Source organism: Canis lupus, chromosome 9 (genome assembly GCF_048164855.1).
Source record: "Canis lupus baileyi chromosome 9, mCanLup2.hap1, whole genome shotgun sequence".
NCBI classification, from domain to species: domain Eukaryota; kingdom Metazoa; phylum Chordata; class Mammalia; order Carnivora; family Canidae; genus Canis; species Canis lupus.
This window is the reverse complement of record NC_132846.1, coordinates 35,066,215-35,086,253: the sequence shown is the minus strand read 5'-3', so window position 1 is coordinate 35,086,253 and position 20,039 is coordinate 35,066,215. Positions and strand designations below refer to the sequence as shown.

General features: G+C 38.5%; 2 protein-coding genes across 5 annotated transcripts in view; one reads left to right on the top strand and one right to left on the bottom strand.

The window, feature by feature from the left end:
- ACTR10 (actin related protein 10) overlaps positions 1 to 19,101 on the bottom strand; it is a 31,637-nt gene extending 12,536 nt beyond the window's left edge. Inside the window, exons 1-7 of one of the 2 annotated variants that reach the window (XM_072838730.1) lie at positions 18,905 to 19,101; positions 16,287 to 16,359; positions 10,426 to 10,508; positions 9,094 to 9,202; positions 6,579 to 6,686; positions 3,976 to 4,043; positions 3,625 to 3,704 (exon numbers count right to left, since the gene is read on the bottom strand). In XM_072838730.1, the coding sequence (XP_072694831.1) occupies positions 3,625 to 3,704; positions 3,976 to 4,043; positions 6,579 to 6,686; positions 9,094 to 9,202; positions 10,426 to 10,508; positions 16,287 to 16,359; positions 18,905 to 18,981 (598 nt within the window). In that variant the 5' untranslated portion in view covers positions 18,982 to 19,101. Of the gene's footprint in view, positions 1 to 3,624; positions 3,705 to 3,975; positions 4,044 to 6,578; positions 6,687 to 9,093; positions 9,203 to 10,425; positions 10,509 to 11,361; positions 11,488 to 16,286; positions 16,360 to 18,904 lie in introns of those variants that run through there. The other variant, XM_072838731.1, reaches the window with a different exon arrangement.
- A 241-nt stretch (positions 19,102 to 19,342) lies between these two features.
- Positions 19,343 to 20,039, top strand: part of ARMH4 (armadillo like helical domain containing 4) — a 162,710-nt gene continuing 162,013 nt past the window's right edge. For all 3 annotated transcript variants that reach the window (XM_072838727.1, XM_072838725.1, XM_072838724.1), the window contains exon 1: positions 19,343 to 20,009. The gene's annotated coding sequence lies outside the window, so the exon portion shown is untranslated. The remainder of the gene's footprint in view (positions 20,010 to 20,039) is intronic.

Below are 20,039 nucleotides of genomic sequence, written 5' to 3'. Positions count from 1 at the left end.
AATTCTACTGATGAATCACTAAATTCTACTCCTGAAACCAGTATTATATGTTAACAAACTAGAATTCTAAAAATTTGGAGGAAAAAAGTAAAATTAAAAAAAAGAATCTCGTATTCAAAGATATCTATACAATCTAGGCAACCTCTGGAAGGTGGATGATATATTATCAGTGTTATGTACTTTTGTTGCTAAAAATCTAGTTATCCAAGTCAGATTCAGAAACATTGTGTAACCTAAATTTAAAATCTTCTAGGGACACCTGGGTGGCTCAGCACTTAAGTGTCTGCCTTTGGCTCAGGGCATGATCTTGGAGTCCTGGGATCAAGTCCCACATCGGGCTCCCTGTGTGGAGCCTGCTTCTCCCTCTGCCTGCTCATGAATAAATAAATAAAATCTTAAAAAAAAAATCTTCTAAACACAGACTTTTTAACTCATTGTTAAATATGTAAAAATATTCTGATTTATAAGAACAAATTATTTACATCAAGGAAGACAGAAATTAAAAAAAAATTTTTTTTAATTTTTATTTATTTATGATAGTCACAGAGAGAGAGAGAGAGGTGCAGAGACACAGGCAGAGGGAGAAGCAGGCTCCATGCACCGGGAGCCCGATGTGGGATTCGATCCCGGGTCTCCAGGATCGCGCCCTGGGCCAAAGGCAGGCGCCAAACCGCTGCGCCACCCAGGGATCCCAGAAGACAGAAATTTATAGCTGAAAATGGAATCATGATTTCATAAGGGTATACTCATGCACTTCTTCCACCACTACCTTTAAAATGTTAAGCCACAACCTTTAAAAAGATAATAAAAAATATTTAATCACACTACACATTTTTTGAGGAGCAAAAACCTTTTAGCATTAGTAAGTACAATTTTAGAATTATTACTTACCATGATCTCACCCTTTCCAAATTCTTACTTTTGTGTTTCATAATACAGTAATAAGAGTACAAATAAGAGTACAAATGTTTACAAAGTAAACATACATACACATTGAAGGTATGTGCTCCAAAGTTTTCTTACTAATGGGGCCAGTGTGTGTGCACAATCAAAAAGTGTAAAGACTTCTATCCTTATGTATTTAAATTCATCTCACAAGCGGATAGAGATTTCCAAAAAATTTTAATTTGCAATAAAGAGATGAGAGAAATATAAGTAGATAACAGGAACCTATAATTTAAGAATTAGTGCTAAAAACGATAGCATTTCATAACTGCTCTATTCTCTTTAGGAATATTCAAATGAATTCTAATATATAACAAAGAAATTTGATAATACAAAAAACCGTTTTCTTTAGGTTATATGTAAAGCAGGATTGAAAATAAAGCGCTTATTTTAGCTGGGGGTAGAATGCTACTTTGGGAAGGAGTTCCTTAATCTTAATAGTAACAGTTACTTAAACTTCTCAAATAAGGAATAGAAACAAGAGGTATTCATTGTCACTGGCTCTGAAAAATCACATCTAAATTCAGTTAATTTAGGAGAATAAGAAACATAATATTTTTATACATAATTTTTTTTAAACTGCACACTTTTCAAATCAATGTACTTAGGTACTTAGGTTAGTCTTCATAAATTATTTTAGTATATTTATTCTTTTTGAACTAGGTTCCAAATACTAAATGAAAAACACTCATTCAAAGTTCATTTAAGGATACCCAAGTATCCATAAAATTTGAATCCAATCCTTGCTAAGGACCTTGACAAGAGCTATTTTAAATGTATTTGCATTTCTGATCCTCCTAAACATGTTCAGCAAACAATGATATGATTTAATTCCACAATTAGTAAGACTACAAGGGTATCACAGACTTAGATTTTAGGGATTATGGGAGGGAAAGATTACAATCAGAAGCCATGATAGTTGGTTTAAAAAAGGGTGTCTAAAACTGTAAAGTTTAGAATTTTAAGCAAATGTTATTTTCAGTTTTAAAGGAAGACCTTTATTTTTTATTTATTTTTTAAAAAGAAGACCTTTATTAAAAATATCGATGTTACACTAAACTCATTATCTTTGGATACTTTTTACAAATTACGGCAGCCTGGGTGGCGCAGCGGTTCAGCGCCTGCCTTCAGCCCAGGGCCTGATCCTGGAGACCCAGGATCGAGCTCACATCAGGCTCCCTGCATGGAGCCTGCTTCTCCCTCTGCCTGTGTCTCTGCCTCTCCCCCCACCCCCCTCTTTCTCTGTGTCTCTCATGAATAAATAAATAAAATCTTTAAAAAAAAAAAAAAGCTTTTTACAAATTAACTGTCTTCATGGCTACTAAAAGAATAACTAAGTTTATCTGGAAAAGAAAAATTACAAACCAATCTATAGGACAAAGAATGCTATTATCTTAACCACCAAAAGGAAAATAAGAAAACCATATATGCAAAGATAAATGTCCTAATAACCTGCCTTTCTCTTTCCAACATTTATTCAGTGCCCAGGGCCCATTTATAAGTGCTATTGACTGAAAAACAAGTATGACAGAGATCCTCAAAAGTCAACGAAGGGAAACAGGGGAGTTAACAGGCAAATGAAGATGTGTCATATTTGCTATAATAAATACTACTGAGGACTTAACAGAGAGGGAAGAAATTTATCTGCCTCAGGGTAATTGAAGAAGGCTTTATAAAAAATGACATTCCAGATGAGTCACGTGGAGGGATCAAAAACCCAACAGCCTAGGTAAAGAAACAGAATAAAGGCTCAGGGTTGAGGAAGGACTAGTGGTGCCTAGAAGACTAAGTGAAATTTACAATAGCTGAAATAAGGTGCACAGGATTAAGGTGATTAGCTTAGGGCAAGAGGTAGAAAAAAGTCAGACTGAGAAGAAATACGTATATCAAACAAATAATTTGGATTTTAAGCCGTGGAGTCAGCAAAAATCTTCAAGCCAGAGAATGGTATAATCAGACTTGTATAAGTTATTTCTGGCAACAGTATAAAACAGATTGAATTGGTCCAGAGAGTAGTCTCCTATAACAATCGAAGCAAGCAGTAATAGGGTCTAGTTTATGTCTTTGTTTTCAGATGTTCAGTAGTATAGATGATAGAGAAAAAGAGATATAATTTAAAAGACATTTCTGAGGGAGAAATGAAAGGATTTTTAACTCCCAGTTTTCTAAAATGGGAGAGAAGGAAGATACCATCTTTATCTGCAAATGTTGGAAGCCCAATGATACATTTGAGAATCAACAGCATATTGATGTAGCTGAAGTTATAAAAATAGATGAGATCACTTTTTAAAAGCCAGTTGGAAGAAAAAAAAACAAATAACAAGAGAGGCTTAGGGGAATATCAGGAGAGAAAGAGCAGAGGAAACCAAGGAATATCATATAATAATAGAACATTATAAAAGGGAGAGAGTCCTAAAAGTCAAGGAGAGAGAATATCAAAAGTATATGATAATACGCAATGTCAAAAATTCTAGAAAGGATGACCAAAATTAAACTACTGGATTTGGTCATTAAGAAGTCAATACTGACCTTATAATTGGAACAAAGCCATTCCAATGGCTTTGGAAACAAGTGATACGAGGGAAAAGAGTATAACTATACAATAGGATAAAAAACAAATGAGTTGAATTATGACAAGGGAGTGTAAACCATTCTTAAAATACTTTAAAATAGTTTTACCCATCACAGAGGGAAGGCTCTGTTCTTTAGCAGCACCTGTGTCAACAGTACATTGCTCCAATAGTTGAGTTTCCAACTCCCTGAAAGTTAAAAAAAAAAAAAAAAAAAAGAAAAAAAAGTTACTGGAATTAAAATATTGAACATGATATCCTTCTCTTATTTAATATGTTTACTACATAAAAGGTTATAATGCTTTAAACAAAAGTGATTTTATCCTTACTCAAGGCTAATAATAGAGAATGGACTGAATAACATTAAATGTCCATATTACTCTCTACTGATCACTGTCAAAAAATTAACATGTTTTTGTGGTACAGGTAGAGCAAATGTGCTAAATTCCAAGACACTTACTTGTGAAGGGCTTTTCCTCCTAGGGGGAGTGCTCCCCAACAATTTAGTACTGGGATTCCTTCATAGATCTACAGGGTAGTTAAGGATACAACTATTTTAGGAGATAAAATGTGACTTCCTTGATACTTTCCTCACTTTCTGAAGTATTAAGTCAGCTTTGATAACAAATTCATATTTTTAAAAGAGTTGCAGAAAAATCAGTCTTTTTCCATATTCTTCTTCAAAGAAAGAGGTTAAACATACACACTAACACAAAGAATTCAATAGTTGGAACTGTCTAACAAAGTAGCTACTGGCCACATGTGGTTACTAAGCACTTGAAATGTGGCCAGTCTGAATTGAGATGTGCTGTAAGAACAAACTGATTATCAAATTTAGAAGCCTTAATAATACATACATAAAAAAAAATCCTATAAAATCTCATTATAAGTTTTATATAGTTTCTATGTTGAAATGATAATATTTTGAATATATTGGGTTAAATTATATAGAGAAACTTCATCTTTCACTGGTACTTTTAAAAATGTACCTCTTAGAAAAATTTTAAATTACATATATGTCTCACATTGTATTTCTATTAGAGCTGAGAGGACAGAAGAAAATACTATACTGTGGATTTACTACCTGATGTTTTTTAAAGATTTATTTATTCATGAGAGACACAGAGAGAGAGAGAGACAGAGACAGAGAGAGAGGGAGGGAGAGAGGCAGGCAGGGGGAGAAGCAGACTCCATGCAGGGAGCCCGATACAGGACTCAATCCCAGGTCTCCAGGATCACACCCTGGGCTGAAGGCAGGCGCTAAACTGCTGAGCCACCCAGGCTGCCCAGAGGGAGAGTCTTAAGCAGACTCTGCACTGAGTACAGGGACCAATGCGGTACTTGTTCTCAAGACCCTGAGATCATGACCTGAGCCAAAACTAAGAGTCAGATGCTCAACTGACTGCACCATCCAGGCGCCCTGACTGTTATGAGATTTATTTATTTTTTAGTGTTTTTTTTTTTTTTTTTTTTTAGATTTTTATTTATTTATTCATGAGAGACAGAGAGAGAGAGAGGCAGAGACACAGGCAGAGGGAGAAGCAGGCTCCATGTAGGGAGCCCAACGTGGGACTCGATCCCAGGTGTCCAGGATCAGGCCCTGGGCCCAAGGCAGGCACTAAACCACTGGGCCACCGGGGCTGCCCTATTTATTTTTTAAATAAACTTATTTATTTATTCATGAGAGACACAGAGAGAGAGGCAGAGACATAGAGGGAGAAGCAGGCTCCATGCAGGGAGTCCGATGCGAGACTCGATCCCAGGATCCCAAGATCAAGGCCTGAGCCGAGGGCAAACACTCAACCACTGAGCCACCCAGGTGCCCCTGTTATGAGATTTAAACACAAAATACTTCATATTTTAAAAACTATTACCTAATTTAGGAGCTAATGATTTTTTTTTTTTATTTTATTTATGATAGTCACAGAGAGAGAGAGAGAGAGAGGCAGAGACACAGGCAGAGGGAGAAGCAGGCTCCATGCACCGGGAGCCTGACGTGGGATTCGATCCCGGGTCTCCAGGATCGCGCCCTGGGCCAAAGGCAGGCGCCAAACCTCTGCGCCACCCAGGGATCCCGGAGCTAATGATTCTTAATTTCACTCCCCCAAGTATTTCTTCCCAAGCATCACACATTTAAGTACTTCAATGTCCTTTTCAAAAGAGCAATGTTCACCGTAAGAGCCTTCTGATGACAAAGAATGCACCAGTGTATAGTCACTAATTCCATTTTGTTTTTATTTTATTTTATTTTTTATTTATTTTATTTTATTTTATTTTTTTTTTACTAATTCCATTTTGTGACAGCTTGAATTACTAAGAAGTTTTTCCCAGTGGTGAATGACACAAAAACTAGAACACTTGCCAAGCAAGTTATTACGTGTCAGGTCCTATGCTAAAGATTTTACATTGTCTCACTCAAGTCACACAATATCCCCTCCATGAGGTGGAATTATTATAATTCCCATTTCACAGATGACAGAACTGAGGCCCAAAGAGATTACTTGATGAACATCATACAACCAGTAAGAAACATAGCAAGATTTACCACTTATGTGTGTATTTGATTCCAAAACCAAAATCATAAACTCTATGCCCTACCGCTTCTGACAGCCTCTAGAAATTGAAAAAGAAAAAAATGCACTCACTTTTCCACAGCAAACGCTTCAGCTATTTGAAGGCTGATTTCACATTTTAATTTTTCTTGATTTAATTTTCTCATTTCAGTTTCTCCAATTACTCTTTGTATGACCTTTTTTTTTCCTTTTTGATCTTTTCTTAGAACTAGTCAAGTTCTATGACACATCCTAATTGGTTGATGTTCTTCTTAAAAACTGAACATTATGCTCATGAGGTCTGACCCCTGGAGTATATACCGGGACTAAGTCATAATGGTAATTTCTACAAGATTTAAGACAATTCTGTAAATTTTTTCCACATGGGAATTAATATTTGTACATGGTAACCCCAAATAGTTTCATTCCATGAAAGCCACTCGTAACATCTAACTGTACTAAAGTAGAATGAAAACCGAAAAATTAGCTGCTTGACAAAAAAAAAAGATACAGGTAACACCAGGCTCTCCCTATAGCCGCAATCCAGAACCATGGCAGAGTTTATCCCAAGTGTCAGAAGAGCCATTAGATGACTTGGAGCAAGCAGGACAGATGGGACCTAGAAAACAACAAAACCAAAATAACAATAACAACAACAGAACTAGGAGTATTAGTAGTTGAAAGTGTCGCCCTCATATTTCAAATATACTTGAAAAAATTCACAGTAACATTTATGACACCCTTTTAATCACTTTATGGCACTAAATTAAGAATTAGTTTGTTGATTTATCTGAATTTACACAAGCACCAAAATATACCATAATAAATAAAACACTCTTTAAATTCTCTAAGTTGTTTCATTCCAAAATGACAATTGTGAAACATTTTGATTAATTTTTGTTCTCCCTCTTTAGGAGGGAAAAATGAAAGGGATAAAAGAGGTACAGAAACATAAATTTGAAGATGGTAAATTAAAAAAAATAAAGAGATGTCGTTGCAACCAAAATGAAAATTTAGAAAAAGATTCTTGTCTTTATTCCCAAAGTTTGTAATATGAACACTATTTTTAAAACATAATATAGCATTTAAAATTAAATTTGAGAGCTATAAAAATCCTTAACTGTGTGACATTTTTCAGTGAGAACTTGCCAGATCTGGTGATCCCTCAAATATGAGATAAATATTCAATCAAACCATAAAAGTCCTCATAACCAAATGCCAAAAAATAATAGCATATTTCCCTTATCTAAGTACATATAGCAAGTATTCTAGCCACATCGGAGATACACAAATACAACTAAACTTAAAATACAGAGAATCATCTATTTTATTCAGATAAGAGCTGATGTTGCTTCTTGTTTTTCCTTTTTCTCCACATGGAAAACCAAATTCCTAAATTTATATCAGTAAATAAAGGAGTATGCAACCTGTTTAATCTATGCCTGTTTTACTACACTATAACCTAGAAATATTAACTGTCATTATCTCATAAAGATATGATTTTTGATATATGTGATCTCAACAGAATATATGAAAAATACATCTATATATGCTTAATTTCTTATATATTGTATGTTTTTCACAATCCTTTAGTTTCCCTTGTTGAAAACCTTAAATTCCTAAGGCAAAAATTTTCAAAAATTTGAATAAGGTGGGCAGCCTGGGAGGCTCAGTGGTTTAGCGTCGCCTTCAGCCCAGGACCTGATCCTGGAGACCAGGGATCGAGTCTCACGTCGGGCTCCCTGCATGGAGCCTGCTTCTCCCTCTGCCTGTTTCTCTGCCCCCCCCCCCCATGAATAAATAAATAAAATCTTAAAAAAAAAATCTGAATAAGGCTTTGGCATATTATGAAATATAATTACCTTAAATCATAATTTTGGTTTTTAAATAATCTTGACTCCTATAAAATGAAAGCTACAAGAAATATTACTACTATCAAAATTTGAGAATCATTCCTAGCACTGCCCACTTACTCTAGGGGAGACAGTATTTGAACATTCCATATAATAGGAATTTATTTTGGGGGTGCCTAGGTGGCTCAGTTGGTTATATGTCTGCCTTTGGCTCAGGTCATGATCTCAGGGTCCTGGAATTGAGCCCCGTGTCAGGCTCTGTGCTCAGAGGGGAGTTGGTTGGGCTTGTCCCTCTTCGTCTACCCCTTCCTTGTTCATGTTTGTGTTCTAATAAATAAAATCTTAAAAAAAAAAAAAGTTATTTTATATAATAATTTATTTATTTTTTAAAAAGATTTTATGTATTTATTTACGGAAGACACAGAGAGAGAGATAGAGACATAGACAGAGGGAGAGGCAGGCTCCTCAGAGGGAGCCTGACGTGGGACTCGATCCCTGGACTGGGATCACACCGTGAGCCGAAGGCAGATGCTCAACTGTGGAGCTACCCAGGCACCCCTATAACAAGAATTTAAAGCTTAAAATGGGGGGCACCTGGGTGGCTCAGTCAGTTAACTGTCTGATTTTGGTTCAGGTCATGATCTCGGGGTCCGGGGATCAAGTCCCACATTGTGCTCCCTCCTTGGTGGGGAGTTGGCTTGTCTGTCTCCCTTTGCCCCTCCCTACCACTGGGGTTCATGCACATGCACTCTCTCTCAAATATATAAAATAAAAATTAAGCCTAAAATGAAGGTACAGAAGAATTTAGAACAATGAGCATAACTCAATAATGGAAACTAAAAAGACCTAGAAAAAAACCACATCACAAACTCCACAGAAAAGAATATACCCTTTAATTCCAAAAAAGTCCCCAAACATAAAAACCTATATTAAAATAAATAAAGAACAGAAATATCAGTAAGAAATATTCAGTTATCTAAGTCTTAGATGAAATGTTGATTACACATGAAATAATCATAAAAAGCAAAAATACGGTCCATTTAAAACAGCTTGAGTTTACTCTCATCTGGTTTCTCAAATGCACTGTATAGTATAAATAAAGAAGGAAATTAAGTAAGGACCTTTTAGTTTAAGTTTTAGTACCTACGAAAAACAACATAAAAAAAATGGTACCTCAAAATATTTGAAAAGAACACGAGTGAGTGTCTCTCTGAAGTGGGAAGGACATAGTACTGACTCGATAACCACAACTCGGCGGTCTCTAGGATTCACCAACAGATGCCTGGAAGGTGATAGTTTTTATTTATAAAATTAAATAAAAGTTTGTATTTATTTTGGCACATAAATGCAATTTTGTTAAGAACAGAGAAACTATACTACCTTAGCTCAAGATGTTTTATGACAAAAAGACATCTTCATTTTATAACCTAGGAAATATAACATTCCTGACCTCTTATCATATGCCATGTACTATGTCAGGATCTTTAATTTATAAATTTATCTCAGGAAACAAACGCTACAGTCTAGTATGAATACACACTTGAGCCATTAAAAAGATTTTTTTCTTTATGTTTTTAATTATTTTTTAAAAGATTTTATTTATTTATTCATGAGAGACAGAGAGAGAGAGGGGGGCAGAGGGAGAAGTAGGCTCTATGCAGGAAGCCCAATGCAGGACTTGATCCTGGAACTCCAGGATCACACCCTGAGACAAAGGCAGATGCTCAACTGCTGAGCCACCCAGGCATCCCAGGTGTTTTTTTTTTTTTTTTTTTTTTTAAAGACTACAGACGTAATATATGCTCATAAAACTAAAACTCCAAATATAACAGAAGTTTGTAACTTGGAAAATATCTTATTCTTACTACCCAGAAACTATCACTTATAGCAGTTTGTATATTGTCATTATTGTCCATACATATGAATGTATTTTAACAGAAGTGTTTAATCCCCCTGGATTGGCTCAGCAGTTGAGTGTCTGCCTTTGGCTCAGGGAATGATCCTGGGGTCCTGGGATGGAGTCCCGCATTGGGCTCCCTGGGAGGAGCCTGCTTCTCCCTCTGCCTGTGTCTCCGCCTCTCTGTGTGTCTCTTATGAATAAATAAGATCTTTATAAAAAAAAGTGTTTATTCCATAGGTGTTATTCTGCAACTTGCTTTTTTTCAGTTATCAATATATCTAAGACATCTTTTGTATTACTATGTATAGATATAGAACTTTTTTTTTAATGCCTGTAAAGTCCTTTACTATATGGATATATAATAATTTAATTACCCAACCCCCTTTATTAATGAGCATTCAATTTGTTTTCAGCATTTCCTTATGCTTGCTAGTTTATGTAGTCTTCAAATACATTTTGGAAAAGGTTGAAAATAAACAAAAATGGCAGTAGAGGTCACCTTTTTTTTGGCATCAGATGTAACACAATGAAATATCACTATGACTGGCATTAGGAAAATCTAATCACAAAAGCTGGAAAGAAAAACAAACACAACTGCATCTTACCTGAAATACAGTATGTGGATGAATTCCTTTAGGTAGGAATACAATTCTTCTGTATTGATATTATATTGAACAACTTTGATAGGCTATAAAAAATTAAAATTATGTATTAATTTATAACAAAATAATCTCAAATTAAAATATGCTTATTTATTGTACTAACGCGTTTTCTGGTAATCAAAAGTGATTTGCATTGAGAAAAAATGAGAACATTAAATATAAATTAATCACTTAAATTAGGAATCTTTAAAAATTGGCCTAAGATGACAGAACTTTTTGGTTTGTGGGGGTAAAAGTATGTGTTCACAAGTAGAGAGCTATGCTCATCTGCACTGTTCTTCCATTTGGTCTTACCATTTCCTCAGACACTCTAGACTTGATCCAGTCCCTATAAGTTACTCTCAAAGCAAGGACACTTTCCCTTTTATAAGATCACCCACTTAATTACCTGTAAAATGTCTACCTTGCCATTACACTACATAATTTAAGATGGAAGAAGTATTCCTGGTTTGCTTATGATATATCTTTTTCTAACTGACACAGTACCAGGCACAAAATACATGCTCATAATTCATAAACATATGTGGTAAAAGTAAGAACATACACTATCAGCACTAAAACAGTGTATGCAAACACTGCAATGAATGTTAAGTCAATACCAATACATAACAAGGGCTTCACTTATGATCCTCAAAAAGCGCTAAGTACTCTGATGCATCACTAGAAGACCTCTCTTTATTTACTCTTTTAATGGAAAGATCATTAGCTCAGCTAATTTAATGATTTTATGGAGCTTAAAGAAGACTCCAAACCATGTATGGCTGATTCTAGATTAATCTTCACATATACCTGTCTTTTCAAGATGAATATAAAAGCTGAAAGCACTAAAAAAAGTATCAATGAGGGGATCCCTGGGTGGCGCAGCGTTTTAGCACCTGCCTTTGGCCCAGGGCGCGATTCTGGAGACCCGGGATCGAATCCCACGTCGGGCTCCTGGTGCATGGAGCCTGCTTCTCCCTCTGCCTATGTCTCTGCCTCTCTCTCTCTCTCTCTCTCTTTGTGTGACTATCATAAATAAATAAAAATTAAAATAAAAGTATCAATGAGAATGTTAAAAGTTTTAAGTCTAGTAAGGAATCTATCTAGAAATTTATCAAGTATCACACTAACTTCAATTATTATAAAGTAAAAGAACATGAAAGTAAATACACGGGAAATTCCATCACATTTTGAATACCACACTACAGGTATCTACTATATTTCTGGTTTATCTAAGGATTTGCAGAAAGTATTTTTAATCTACTATCTATCTATGTACCTATCATTCATTCAAGTAGGCTCCCTGCCCAACATGGAACCCAACGTGGGGCTTTAACTCATGACCCTAAAATCAAGATCTAAGCTGAGATCAAGAGTCAGCCACTCAGCCAACTGCACTACCCAGGAACCCTTCCCCCCCAATTTTTTTTTTTTTTTTAAAGTTTGTATTTAAGTAATCTCTAAACCCAACAGGGGGTTAGAACTCATGACCCTGAGATCAAGAATTGCATGCTCTTCTGACTGTGCCGGCCAGGTGCCCCTAAAAAATTTTGAAATCAATAAAATGATTCCCTAATTAAGCATTATTAATAAAAAAAATTGTGAAAAAAACTTCATGTTGATCTTAATGCATCCCAATACCATATATAAACTGATGTACTCATCTACTCTGCTATAATGTGTGTTTATAATACCAAATATGATCTTATTTTCATTGTTAAATAAGGAATAACGTCTGCATAATGTGAAATTTGTATTAGTTCATGTAGAACAAGAGCTGAAATTATGATAGTAGAATTACAACTTTCATCAAGAAAAGGAAAGTCATCAACTCACTGGCCACACAGGTAGGAATCCTTTCATATCTATTCTTCAAAAGCTTAAATGAGAGGCACCTGGGTGGTTCAGTGGGTAAAGCAGTTGAGATTCCAGAGACCTTGGATGGAGCCCACAATAGGCTCCCTGCTTCTCCCTCTGCCTCTCCCTCTCCTCATGCGTGCATTTGCTCTCTCTCAAATAAGGAAGTAAAATCTTCAAAAATTTAAATAATCTTGAGGCAGGGGCTTCCTTCTCAAACCAGACCCTTTTCATGACTCTCTTCTAGGCTACATTTCATCTTGGTTCCACCTTAACAATAGCTCCATGGGCTCAGAACTCACTTCCATCTGTACTGTCTTAGCACCCATGGACCAACATTTTCAATCCATTCTTCTTCTTTTTTTTTTTTTTTAAGATTTTATTTATTGGGCAGCCCCGGTGGCGCAGCGGTTTAGCGCCGCCTGCAGCCTGGGGTGTGATCCTGGAGACCCGGGATCCAGTCCCACATCGGGCTTCCTGCATGGAGCCTGCTTCTCCCTCCGCCAGTGTCTCTGCCTCTCTCCTCGCTCTCTCTGAATAAATAAATCTTTAAAAAAAAAAAAAGATTTTATTTATTCATGAGAGACACAGAGAAATTATTGTTCCTGTTGTTCTACAATTCCTGATCTGTCAAATTAGTTTTGGCAGGAAACTCTTAAGATGAAATAAAGATTTAAAATTTTTTTCTTGTAACATACACATGTTATTATTTAGCACTGTTCTAATCAAGTTTACTTGAAGTTACACTAAAAAATATTTTATCCAAACTTGTTCTATGAGCCAGCATCACCTTAATTCCAAAACCAGACAAAGACCCCACCAAAAAGGAGAATTATAGACCAATATTCCGAACACAGATGCAAAAATTCTCAACAAGATACTAGCCAATAGGATCCAACAATACATTAAGACGATTATTCACCATGACCAAGTGGGATTTATCCCTGGGATGCAAGGCTGGTTCAACACTCGTAAAGCAATCAACGTGACAGATCATATCAACAAGAGAAAAAACAAGAACCATATGATCCTCTCAATAGAGGCAGAGAAAGCATTTTTTCAAAATAGAGCATCCATTCCTGATCAAAACGCTTCAGAGTGTAGGGATAGAGGGAATATTCCTCAACATCTTGAAAGCCATCTACAAAAAGCCCACAGCAAATATTCTCAATGGGGAAACACTGGGAGCCTTTCCCCTGAGATCAGGAACACGACAGGGATGTCCACTCTCACCACTGCTATTCAATACAGTACCAGAAGTCCTAGCCTCAGCAATCAAGTAACAAAAAGAAATAAAAGGGGGATCCCTGGGTGGTGCAGCGGTTTAGCACCTGCCTTTGGCCCAGGGCGCGATCCTGGAGACCCGGGATGGAATCCCACGTCAGGCTCCCGGTGCATGGAGCCTGTTTCTCCCTCTGCCTATGTCTCTGCCTCTCTCTCTCTCCCTCTCACTCTCTCTCTGTGACTATCATAAATAAATAAAAATTTGAAAAAAAAAAAAAGAAATAAAAGGCATTCAAATTGGCAAAGAAGAAGTCAAACTCTCCCTCTTCACAGATGACATGATACTGTACCTAGAAAACCCAAAAAGACTTCACCCCAAGATTGCTAGAACTCATACAGCAATTTGGTAGTGTGGCAGGATACACAATCAATGCCCGAAATCAGTGGCATTTCTATACACTAACAATGAGACTGAAGAAAGAAATGAAGGAGTCAATCCCATTTACAATTGCACCCAAAAGCGTAAGATACCTAGGAATAAACCTAACCAAAGAGGTAAAGGATCTATACCCTAAAAACTACAGAACACTTTTGAAAGAAATTGAGGAAGACACAAAGAGATGGAAAAATATTCCATACTCATGGATTGGAAGAATATTGTGAAAATGTCAAGGCTACCCAGGGCAATTTACACATTCAATACAATCCCTATCAAAATACCATGGAGTTTCTTCAGAGAGTTGGAACAAATCATCTTAAGATTTGTGCAGAATCAGAAAAGACCCCGAATAGCCAGGGAAATATTAAAAAAGAAAACCATAGCTGGGGGTATCACCATGCCAGATTTCAGGTTGTACTACAAAGCTGTGGTCATCAAGACAGTGTGGTACTGGCACAAAAACAGACACATAGATCAATGGAACAGAATAGAGAATTCAAAAGTGGACTCTCAACTCTATTGTCAACTAATATTCGACAAAGCAGGAAAAACTATCCACTGGAAAAAAGACAGTCTCTTCAATAAATGGTGCTGGGAAAATTGGACAGCCACGTGCAGAAGAATGAAACTAGACCATTCTCTTTCACCATACACAAAGATAAACTCAAAATGGATGAAAGATCTAAATGTGAGACAAGAATCCATCAAAATCCTAGAGGAGAGCACAGGTAACACCCTTTTTGAACTTGGCCACAGCAACTTCTTGCAAGATACATCTATGAAGGCAAGGGAAACAAAAGCAAAAATGAAGTATTGGGACTTTTTAATCAAGATAAAAAGCTTCTGCACAGCAAAAGAAACAGTCAACAAAACTAAAAGACAACCTCCAGAATGGGAGAAGATATTTCCAAATGACCTGTCAGATAAAGGGCTAGTATCCAAGATCTATAAAGAACTTATTAAACTCAACACCAAAGAAACAAACAATCCAATCATGAAATGGGCAAAAGACATAAACAGAAATTTCACAGAGGAAGACATAGACATGGCCAACAAGCACATGAGAAAATGCTCCGCCTCACTTGCCATCAGGGAAATATAAATCAAAACCACAATGAGATCCCACCTCACACCAGTGAGAATGGGGAAAATTAACAAGACAGGAAACAACAAATGTTGGAGAAGATGTGAAGAAAGAGGAGCCCTCTTGCACTTTTGGTGGGAATGTGAACTGGTACAGCCACTCTGGAAAACTGTGTGGAGGTTCCTCAAAGAGTTAAAAATAGAAATGCCCTACGACCCAGCAATTGCACTGCTGGGGATTTACCCCAAAGATACAGATGCAGTGAAATGGCAGGACACCTGCACCCCAATGTTTATAGCAGCAATGTCCACAATAGGCAAACTGTGGAAGGAGCTTCGGTGTCCACAGAAAGATGAATGGATAAAGAAGATGTGGTTTATATATACAATGGAATATTACTCAGCCATTAGAAACGACAAATAGGGCAGTCCTGGTGGCGCAGCGGTTTGGCGCCGCTTGCAGCCTGGGGTGTGATCCTGGAGACCCGGGATCGAGTCCCATGTCAGGCTTCCTGTATGGAGCCTGTTTCTCCTCTGCCTGTGTCTCTGCCTCTCTCTGTCTCTATGAATAAATAAAATCTTAAAAAAAAAAAAAAAAGAAAGAAAAAAGAAAAGAAACGACAAATACCCACCATTTGCTTCGACATGGATGAAACTGGAGGGTATTATGTTGAGTGAAATAAGTCAATCAGAGAAGGACAAACGTTATATGGTCTCATTCATTTGGGGAATATAAAAAATAGTGAAAGGGAATAAAGGGGAAAGGAGAGAAAATGAGTAAAAGTATCAGTAAGGGTGACAAAACATGAGAGACATCTAACTCTGGGAAACAAACAAGGGGTAGTGGAAAGGGAGGTGGGCGGGGGGTTGGGTGACTGGGTGATGGGCACTGAGGGAGGCACTTGGCAGGATGAGCACTGGGTGTTATGCTATATGTTGGCAAATTGAACTCCAATAAAAAAAATATATATATATAAAAGAAAGTTTTACAGGGCAGCCCTGGTGGCTCAGCGGTTTAGCTCCACCTTCAGCCCAGGGTGTGATACTGGAGACCCAGGATCCACGTCCGGCTCCCTGCGTGGAGCCTACTTCTCCCTCTGCCTGTGTCTCTATGTCTCTGCCTCTCTCCCTCTCTCTGTCTCTCATGAATAAATAAATAAAATTTAAAAAAAAATGTTTCACAGCATTTGTTTTGCTAAACTGTTAAAAAATAAATAAATACCTTAGGCAAGCCAGCTCTTTTTATCACACTAGGAATAATGCATCTTGGACCAGTTTCTCCAGCAAATCCACACCTGCAAATAAAGAGAAAATTGAAATATTCAAGTTATAACATTTTTTTCTATGTATTTGTCACAGAAACAAGTTTTTCTGGATTTGTTTCAAAGCATTAGTCACAAAACATATATATGTAAACATTTCTAACGTATTCAAAGGGACAAAGAAACTGAGAAAAAAATTAATACATCTATATTCATAATTGTGTATTTCAGGTAAAAAAATGGTTTCAAATTAGTGATACTGAAATAAACCAGTATATCATTTCAGATCAGCATGTACTTTTTTTACAGTTTTAAATTTTACCTGATTTTAGGCTATACATCTCTACAACTCTGGATTTGTATTACATTGTATGATTTCATTTAAATCATGAGTTATTCGTAATTCCATCACTCTAACATTATTAGCTTCCAAACTGATATGCTTCCTTTTGTTTTTGTTTTTTACAAAATGCATATTTGACATAATCACACTGTTCCATATGTCATAAACTTCATACAATAAGCTTCTGCCCACATTAGAGTCTTCATTATGATTTTAAAAACTGCATAATATTCCATCCTTTAAAACATGATTCTTCTATTTAGGTATTTGTACATATGTTTCATGTTAATAAAACAAAACTTTTCTAAAAATGTTACTAAGCATAATCACCATGTAAGTTTAGTCTTATCATGATCTCTCCTTGTCCTGCCTAGTTTTCAGTACCGCTCTCCTTTCCTAAATAGCTCTATCTTCTACAAGTCACATCTCCATGTTTACTTGCAGCAGTGCTCCTCAAATTCCCCAGGATGCAACCCACTGGTTGACTTCAACTCCTTTCTTTTACTTCATAAATTCATCTTATCATCCTCCTCTTGATTTGTCAATAATCGTCTTTCTATATGGTAACTTTCTTTTTATTTAATTTAGTTAATTAATTAATTTGACAGAGAATGAGGGAGACCACAAGAAGGAGGAGCGGCAGGCAGAGAGGGTGAGGGAGCCCAACAAGGGCTCTATCCCAGGATCCCGAGATCATGCCCTGAGACAAAGGGTGGACACTTAACCAGCTGAGCCACCCAGGTGCCCCATATAGTAAGTTTCTGCTTCTCATTTCTTCCCAGCCAGAGTAATTATCTTTGGGTGTCAGCCCTAAGATATTTATTATGCTATTAAAATACACATTTAAAACAAAAAAAACAGGGCAGCCCGGATGGCTCAGCGGTTAGGCAGGGCCTTCAGTCCAGGGCCTGATCCTGGAGACCCAGGATCGAGTCTCACCTCAGGTTCCCTGCATGGAGCCTGCTTCTCCCTCTGCCTGAGTCTCTGCCTCTCTCTCTGTGTCTCTCATGAATAAATAAATATAATTTTTTTAAAAAGTTAAAAAAAAAAAGGAAAACATAAATAAGGGAGGATCTTGCATTGAACAGTAAGAGAACATCATGGACCAAGAACTACTTTTAATCCAATTCTGGAGCAGCTGAGGTCCAATACTTCAATAGATGGTTCTGAGCACTTATTCAGCAAATTATTATTAAATACCTACTGTATACTAGGCAATGTTCAGATTGACGATTCTCAGACACTTCTATTTCAAGAATCTACAGAAGAGGTAATTCAGGCTGTTACTTTCCTCTCAACCCCAATCCATACAAGGGCTTGCCACCTGATGTCCAAGCGCCACTGTGATCATCCGCCAACCTCCGACACCGTGTGCAAATATTTTAAGCTTTGTGTTATCTAAGGCTTTCTTTCTGTCATCAAAGAGATTATGCCATCCAAAAGACTGAAAACCACTACTCTAGTGTTTAAAAGTTGCCTTTTCGGGGATCCCTGGGTGGCTCAGCGGTTTGGTGCCTGCCTTCGGCCCAGGGCATGATCCTGGAGCCCCGGGATCGAGTCCCATGTCAGGCTTCCTGTATGGAGCCTGCTTCTCCCTCTGCCTGTGTCTCTGCCTCTCTGTCTCTGTCTCTCATGAGTAAATAAGTAAAACCTTTAAAAAAAAATAAAAGTTGCCTTTTCAAACATGTCAAATTCCGTAATCTAAGAGTTCGGGGCCGGGGCAACAAAGGATCTCGAGTCTTACCTCCTCTTCACCTCTTTATGTGTTCAGTCTCTCTAATCTGACTTCCTACTCCAGGCGAGGAGCAATGGCTCTGTCTTACACTTCAATTCCCAGTACCAACAGACGCTCCGTTCAACAAATATTTACGTTATAGTTCGGTTGTCACCTTTCTAAGCAAACGAGCCCAGGATAAAGGTCTAAACCATCGCTGTCATCCCCTGCGTGGATGACACCAAAGGATCCGTTCGGTGTGGGGTGACGACCCGGGGCAGCGGAGAAGACAATTCTCCCGAAGCCGCCTGGGCCTCTCCAGGAGTCAGAACCGGATCCTCGGGATTCGTATCGTCCTCGTTGAAAATAAACAGTAAGGGCGGTAATTCGAGGAGGTGCTGGAGGAAATAGTGGAGATGTGGTAACCTGCCCGGCGAGCCCGGGAGGACAACCCCGGCCGGGCCCCGACCACCCGCCCTCCCCTTGGCACGACCGTGGGAGCCAGCGTCGCCGCCACTCACTTGGTAAAAGCCTCTCCCAGGTCTATCACGACTGCCGTTTTCTCCCCGCCGCTCCCTAGGCCTTCATACAGCGGCATGGTAATAAAGGCAACCGTCAGCACGGGAGCGCGACACCGGGCCCACCAGCTTCGGCTCTCGAGGGGCGAGCCCGGGCCGACGGCACACGGGCGTGGCGACGGCGGGGGCCTCGAGTTGCGGCGGCGCGCCGGGCCCGGGCTGTCCCAGGATGTGCCTCACTCCTCCTCGGATCCAAATCTTCGCAGGCATCCCCGTCTCCGGTACTAAGGAAGAAGAGACACGGGCGGCTGCGGGTCAGGGTGAGGGCGGTGGGTGTGGGGGGTGGGTGTGGGGGGTGAATAAAGCGATCAGGCGCGCCGGGCGCCCGAGTGGGGCGGGGCTAACGGGGGGGTCCTTCCTGCTGGCCACGCCCCCTCAAATAGCACCTGGGGCGGAGGCTTCCATCGCGCGGGTGCTGTTCAGTCTCCGGTCTTGACGTGGAGGCCAGTGAGCGCAGGAAAAAATCCTCCAAAAAGAAAAAGAAAAAAGCCTCCAAACTGATTTGTGTAGTCTCCAGGTGAAATTTGTTGTGCCAGGTGTTTTGCGTATGGTTTATGCTTCACAGGAAGTACTGACAACAGGCGTTCTTTTCTTACCTGTGCGAACTGAAGCTCAGAGGAACTTCGCGTGTGGTCACTGCGCTCAAAGTTCTCATTTTAATCCAAGAGAAAGCAGTGAAAGGAGTACCTACGGATCTATGGAGGAGGAGACAGGGTGGTTTAAGGAAGGAACACTGAACCGAGGGTTTCTGTTTACCCTGAAACCGAGGAGCTGTGCCCTCCGAGAAAATTTAGTTGATCTTTCTATTGCCAGTATGGGCACAAAATCGGAATTATTATAATATGGACTGTTTACAAGTTCGTCATTTCACTGCTCCACTTTCCTTCCGCTGAAATTGCCCGTGGAAACGGGGGTTAGTCGGATAGGTTACCCCCTTGTCTCTGAAACTGCAGGAAGAGGAAGGGACCTGCTCATCCCCAGTACGTCTACCTGACCGGTGTGGATAAGTTCTTTCTGTAGTAAGAGTTAAGGCTGTACAAGGCAAAAGGTTAGTGTCATTCACTGTAGGATTTACCGA